This window comes from Oncorhynchus tshawytscha, linkage group LG09 (genome assembly GCF_018296145.1).
Source record: "Oncorhynchus tshawytscha isolate Ot180627B linkage group LG09, Otsh_v2.0, whole genome shotgun sequence".
Classification (NCBI taxonomy): domain Eukaryota; kingdom Metazoa; phylum Chordata; class Actinopteri; order Salmoniformes; family Salmonidae; genus Oncorhynchus; species Oncorhynchus tshawytscha.
The window spans coordinates 11840095-11847134 of record NC_056437.1 but is presented as its reverse complement, the minus strand read 5'-3'; the positions used below and the strand labels follow the sequence as shown (position 1 = coordinate 11847134).

Here is a 7040-nt window from a genome sequence, read left to right as displayed (position 1 = left end):
TTACGGCACAATGCGACACGGCGCAATGCGACACGGCGCAATGCGACACGGCGCAATACGACGCGACACGGCGCAATACGACACGGCGCAATACGACACGGCGCAATACGACACGGCGCAATACGACGCGGCGCATTACGACACAATACAATACGACACGGTGCAATATGACACAATACAATACGACACAATACAATACGACACGGTGCAATACGACACAATACAATACAATACGGTGCAATACGACACAATACAATACGACACGGTGCAATACGACACAATACAATACGACACGGTGCAATATGACACAATACAATACGACACGGTGCAATACAATACGACACGGCGCAATACGACACGGTGCATTACGGCGCAATACGACACGGCGCAATACGACACGGCGCAATACGACACAGCGCAATACGACACGGTGCAATACGACACAATACAATACGACACGGTGCAATATGACACAATACAATACAATACGACACGGCGCAATACGACACGGTGCAATACGACACCATACAATACGACGCGGCGCAATACGACACGGCGCAATACGACACGGCGCAATACGACACGGCGCAATACGACACAATACAATACGACGCGGTGCAATACGACACCATACAATACGACGGCGCAATACGACACGGTGCAATATGACACGGTGCAATATGACACGGCGCAATACGACACGGCGCAATACGACACGGTGCAATACGACACAATACAATACGACACAATACAATACGACACAATACAATACGACGCGGTGCAATACGACAGCATACAATACGACGCGGCGCAATATGACACGGTGCAATACGACACGGCGCAATACGACACGGCGCAATACGACACGGCGCAATACGACACGGTGCAATACGACACAATACAATACGACACAATACAATACGACGCGGTGCAATACGACAGCATACAATACGACGCGGCGCAATACGACACGGTGCAATACGACACAATACAATACGACACGGTGCAATACGACACAATACAATACGACACGGTGCAATACGACACAATACAATACGACACGGTGCAATACGACACAATACAATACGACACGGTGCAATACGACACAATACAATACGACACGGTGCAATACGACACAATACAATACGACACGGTGCAATACGACACAATACAATACAACACGGTGCAATACAATACGACACGGTGCAATGCAATACGACACGGCGCAATACGACACGACATAACTGACAATCCAGCACAATACCCCTCTTTGTTCACTACACACTATTCTCATTGTGTTTGGATGAAGTGCGGAGGGGCTGGTCGCGGAGGGGCTTGGTTTACCCCAGCTGATGGATTCAGTTAATGATTGTTTGATTGGATTGATTGAGAGACGAGAAGAACAGCAGTATTGAATGTTTCTCCTGTCCAGCTGTGTCTCTACACGGTTGGTAGATCTATACAGTAGATGTAATGGTTGTCTCCCTGGCTAGCTGTGTCTCTACACGGTTGGTAGATCTATACAGTAGATGTAATGGTTGTCTCCCTGGCTAGCTGTGTCTCTACACGGTTGGTAGATCTATACAGTAGATGTAATGATTGTGTTGTGTCTCCCTGGCTAGCTGCGACTGTACCTGCGGTCGTCTAACCTGGATAACACCTTCTCCTCCGTCACCAAGCTGCACTCTGACACTCTGCTGCTCAACGTGTTCAGAGACATGATCATCCTCTTCAGAGCAGACTGCTCCATCTGCCTCTACAGCATGGAGAGGAGACATGACGGGTAGGGTGGTACACGCATGTTTAGGACAGGCACAGGCACGCACACCCACTCATACTCAACAAGAACTATCTCACTCTCACACACAACATTACTAGCAGACAGGACAGGTACTGAATGTCACCTGACACAGAAGGTCTCAGACAGTAATCAGTAGTGTTGTGAAAAGAACTTTGTGGGGAAAACCCCAATAATACCTATCACATGATATGAGATGTGTTCTTTCAGCTCATGAAACATGGGACCAGTGTAGATACGGAAAGAGCAATAAAGACACCATTTACACAAATAAGGAAGTAAGATTAACAAGATGTCCCAGTAACCTACTACAGTCCAAAAGGAAGTTTCATAACATTGGTTGTGGCCTTCACTGGGGTTAAGCTTTATACAGCTGGCCAATACAGAGAATGTGTGTGTCTCCCTCTGCAGGCCCAATCCATCAGCCAGTGTTGAGCTGCTTCAGGAGGTGTCCATGTCTCGCTACATTCCTCATCCTGCCCTGGTGGTGTCAGTCACCCTCACCTCCGTACGCACAGAGACCGGCATCACGCTCAAAGCCCCACAGCAGGTACACACAAACACAGACACACAACCTCATCTCCATACCCCCAGAGACCGGCATCAGAGCCCTACAGCAGGTAGGAATTAATACACCTTTCCATCCGTACCCCCAGAGACCGGCATCACGCTCAGAGCATCTTTCTTTTGGTGTTTTTCCAGAGTCAGTAGAAAGGCCTCTTTAGTGTCCTAAGTTTTCATAACTGTGACCTTAATTGCCTACCGTCTGTAAGCTGTTAGTGTCTTAACGACATGGGAAACGGTGTTTAAACCCTTTACAATGAAGAGCTGTGAAGTTATTTGGACTTTTACAAATTATCTTTGAAAGACAGGGTCCTGAAAAGGGGACGTTTCTTTTTTTTTTTTGCCGAGTTTATGTACCGAGTCGCTCTGGATAACAGCTAAAAGATGTAAATGTGTTGATGTTTGTGTGTCCCTCTGTGCCCGTGACAGGCCTGTATGGCAGACAGCATCATACTGAACCTGGCAGGCCAGCTCATCATGCTACAGAGAGACCGTTCTGGACCCCAGCTACAGGAGAAGGTTCCGGTCACATCCTCTATCCACCTCCTAGCAGGGTTGGGGTCAATTCCATTTCAATTCAGTCAAGTGTACTTCCTGAGTTGAAATGGAATTGACCCAAAGCCTCCCCCCTAGTATTTGTATTTTATTATGGATCTCCATTAGTTCCTGTCAGGGCAGCTGCTCCTCTTCCTGGGGTCCAAACACACCAAATTACATATAAAACAGTGAACTATGTTTGTACTGAATGAGCTAAAGATAAAACAGCTAAAGATCTAAAGAGCTAAAGATAAAATAAATCATATAACATCTCTACACCACCATACAACGTGTAAATATCACAATGTGTTCTAATTTATCTGACATTAGAATGGAATCATTACACCCAGCAACCAGCCACTTCATGATTGATTCATTCATTGGTATCATACACCGTACGTTATATATTGTAGTGTGTGTGTGAGAGAGGTTGTTATGGCTCCCTCCAGCTGCCGTTCTGTCCTCCAGTGGTTCTGGCCCAGTATGTAGAGAATGTGTGGACGACGTGTCGTAGTAACAGGAAGAAGCGCCACCTACTGGAGGCTCTGTGGCTGTCGTGTGGAGAGGCTGGGATGAAGGTATACTGCTATCTGTTTTTACTACTTCTGTTGTGGATTAGTGTGTCTTGTTGTTGTCTGTGAAATGGCCAAATAAATTAACTCAACTAAACGTTGTCTTTTGTGACTGTTGCTGGTTGTAATGATTTGACAAACCTGTTTCCTTGTCCTATGTTCTGTTATCTGAAGGTGTGGCTCCCCCTGTTCCCTCGTGACCATCGTAAGCCCCACTCCTTCCTGTCCCGCCGCATCATGCTGCCCTTCCACATCAACATCTACCCCCTGGCTGTGCTGTTTGAAGATGCTCTGGTTCTGGGAGCTTCCAACGAGACTGTGGTCTATGACAGCCTGCAGGTAGAGAGGACTATTTTATTATAGTAGGAGCGTTCCCTGGGGCTAGGTGCATCTAATGAGCAGTGATTCCAACTTAGCAATTTTGTTGCTATATTTAGCTACTTTTCAGACTTCCCTGACAACCTAAAAAAAAAAAAAAAAAACTACCCTGGCAACCTTCTTTTTTTTTTTTTCAAACAGCACCTAGCAAAAATTTTGCTACTTTTACAAATGTGTTTGGAACTTTTAGCAACTTTTGAAAAGTGACTCAAACTCTAAAATGCATTTTCCCTCTAAATGACACAAAAACAATTTTCTCTGTCACACACACAGTCACAACACGTTCCTGGCTGCAAAGGTGCATTGTGAGTGACGTCAGCAGCAGGCGCTCAGCTCGTGCACAGGCAGCAGCCAGGCCAGCAACAATTTCAGCAAATTGCAAACCATTGTTTGCAAGGTTAAGAGATAAATAATAGTAGTAGCCTGTGAAGGTTAAATTTGTAGAAAATAAGATACATTTTTTTTGTGTTTTTTGTGTCTTTTCTGCAGGGTCCCAGAGAGGGCCGGGAGTCCCTAGAGGGGTTGTTCCCCTACTGCACGGTGGAGAGGACTTCCCAGATCTACCTCCACCACATCCTGAGGCAACTCCTGGTCCGTAACCTGGGGGAGCAGGCCCTTCTCCTGGCCCAGTCCTGCGCAGCGCTCCCCTACTTCCCCCACGTCATGGAGCTCATGGTCCACGTGGTGCTGGAGGAGGAGGCCACCTCCCGGGAGCCCATCCCTGACCCGCTGCTACCCACCGTGGCCAAGTTCATCACCGAGTTCCCCCTGTTCCTCCAGGTAACAGAGAGGGAGACGTTGATCAAGTGGTTCATTAAAAAATATATATATATATATTTCACCTTTATTTAACCAGGTAGGCCAGTTGAGAACAAGTTCTCATTTACAACTGCGACCTGGCCAAGATAAAGCAAAGCAGTTCGACACATACAACACAGAGTGAACATGGAGTAAACAAACGTACAGTCAATAACACAATAGAAAAGTGTATATATACTGTGTGTGTAAATGTAGTAAGATTAGGTAGGTAAGGCAATAAATAGGCCGTAGTGGTGAAGTAATTACAATTTAGCAATTAAACACTGGAGTGATAGATGTGCTGAAGGTTAATGTGCAAGTAGTGATACTGGGGTGCAAAGGAGCAAAAATAAATAAATAATTAACAATATGGGGATGGGCTATGTACAGGTGGGCTATGTACAGGTGGGCTATGTACAGGTGGGCTATGTACAGGTGCAGTGATCTGTAAGCTGCTGAATGTTGTTTCCTAGTCTAGGACATTCAAGGTCATGGTAATTACTGATCTTGTGTACAGTAGTCTGACCTGGGCTCATAGTGTTTTATCAGGATCCCCATTAGCATCCTATCCAGTGGTGGAAGAAGTACCCAATCATACTTTAGTAAAAGTTACTCAAGTAAAAGTGGAAGTCACCCAGTAAAAGTATTTGGTTCTAAATATAACAAAAGTAAAAGTATAAATCATTTCAAATTCCTTATATTAAGCAAAGCAGACGGCACCATTTTCTTGTTTGTTTTAATTTACAGATAGCCAGGGGCACACACCAACACTCAGACATTTTATAAAATATGCATTTGTGTTTAGTGAGTCCGCCAGATCAGAGGCAGTAGGGATGGCCAAGGGTGTTATCTTGATAAGTGTGTGAATTGGACCATTTTCCTGTCATGCTAAGCATTCAAAATGTAATGAATACTTTTGGGTATCAGGGAAAATGTATGGAGTAAAAAGTACGTAATTTTTTTTAGGAATGTAGTGAAGTAAAAGTTGGCCAAAATATAAATAGTAAAGTACAGATACCCTAAAAAACTACTTAGGTAGTACTTTCAAGTATTTTTACTTAAGTACTTTACATCACTAGTTTTGACCTGGGCTCATAGGGCTCGTAGTATTTTATTAGTATCCCCATTAGCTACTGGTAAAGCAGCAGCTACTCTGGGCCAATAGGGCTCTGGTTAGAAGTAGTGCACTATATAGTGACTGTGTGTCTAATGTAGCTGCGCCTGTGTGTTTCTGCTCCAGACAATCGTGCACTGCGCCAGGAAGACAGAGTTTGCCCTGTGGAACTACCTGTTTGCTGCCGTGGGAAACCCCAAGGATCTGTTTGAGGAATGTCTGATGGCCCAGGACCTGGACACCGCTGCATCCTATCTCATTATACTACAGGTTAACATACTCCCCCTGTCTCATCCTAATTACCAGAGGCAAACATTTATTTAGAAATGTGACTGGTATTGGGGTTAGGGTTGGAGCCAGGGTTAAGGTTGGAGTCGAGGTTGGGGATAGGGTTAAGGATGGAGCCAGGGTTACGGTCAGGGATGGAGCCAGGGTTACGGTCAGGGATGGAGCCAGGTTTAAGGTCAGGGATGGAGCCAGGGTTAAGGTTAGGGATGGAGCCAGGGTTAAGGTTAGGGATGGAGCCAGGGTTAAGGTTACAGTTAGGGATGGAGCCAGGGTTAAGGTTACAGTTAGGGATGGAGCCAGGGTTAAGGTTACAGTTAGGGATGGAGCCAGGGTTAAGGTTACAGTTAGGGATGGAGCCAGGGTTAAGGTTACAGTTAGGGATGGAGCCAGGGTTAAGGTTACAGTTAGGGATGGAGCCAGGGTTAAGGTTACAGTTAGGGATGGAGCCAGGTTTAAGGTTAGGGATGGAGCCAGGTTTAAGGTTAGGGATGGAGCCAGGGTTAAGGTTAGGGATGGAGCCAGGGTTAAGGTTAGGGATGGAGCCAGGGTTAAGGTTAGGGATGGAGCCAGGGTTAAGGTTAGGGATGGAGCCAGGGTTAAGGTTAGGGATGGAGCCAGGGTTAAGGTTAGGGATGGAGCCAGGGTTAAGGTTAGGGATGGAGCCAGGGTTAAGGTTGGGGATGGAGCCAGGGTTAAGGTTGGGGATGGAGCCAGGGTTAAGGTTGGGGATGGAGCCAGGGTTAAGGTTAGGGATGGAGCCAGGGTTAAGGTTACAGTTAGGGATGGAGCCAGGGTTAAGGTTACAGTTAGGGATGGAGCCAGGGTTAAGGTTACAGTTAGGGATGGAGCCGGGTTTAAGGTTAGGGATGGAGCCGGGGTTAAGGTCAGGGATGGAGCCCAGGGGTTAAGGTCAGGGATGGAGCCGGGGTTAAGGTCAGGGATGGAGCCAGGGTTAAGGTCAGGGATGGAGCCGGGGTTAAGGTCAGGGATG

General features: G+C 46.4%; 1 protein-coding gene across 7 annotated transcripts in view; it reads left to right on the top strand.

Annotated features, from left to right (window-relative positions):
• LOC112257246 (guanine nucleotide exchange factor subunit RIC1-like) overlaps nucleotides 1-7040 on the top strand; it is a 97783-nt gene that overhangs the window by 76149 nt on the left and 14594 nt on the right. For all 7 annotated transcript variants that reach the window (XR_006084024.1, XR_006084023.1, XR_006084021.1 and 4 more), the window contains exons 14-20: nucleotides 1623-1783; nucleotides 2210-2348; nucleotides 2792-2881; nucleotides 3349-3477; nucleotides 3646-3810; nucleotides 4339-4629; nucleotides 5888-6031. Coding sequence is in view for 2 of the 7 variants with exons in the window: in XM_042326543.1 (XP_042182477.1) it covers nucleotides 1623-1783; nucleotides 2210-2348; nucleotides 2792-2881; nucleotides 3349-3477; nucleotides 3646-3810; nucleotides 4339-4629; nucleotides 5888-6031 (1119 nt within the window). In the remaining 5 variants the exon portion in view is untranslated. The remainder of the gene's footprint in view (nucleotides 1-1622; nucleotides 1784-2209; nucleotides 2349-2791; nucleotides 2882-3348; nucleotides 3478-3645; nucleotides 3811-4338; nucleotides 4630-5887; nucleotides 6032-7040) is intronic.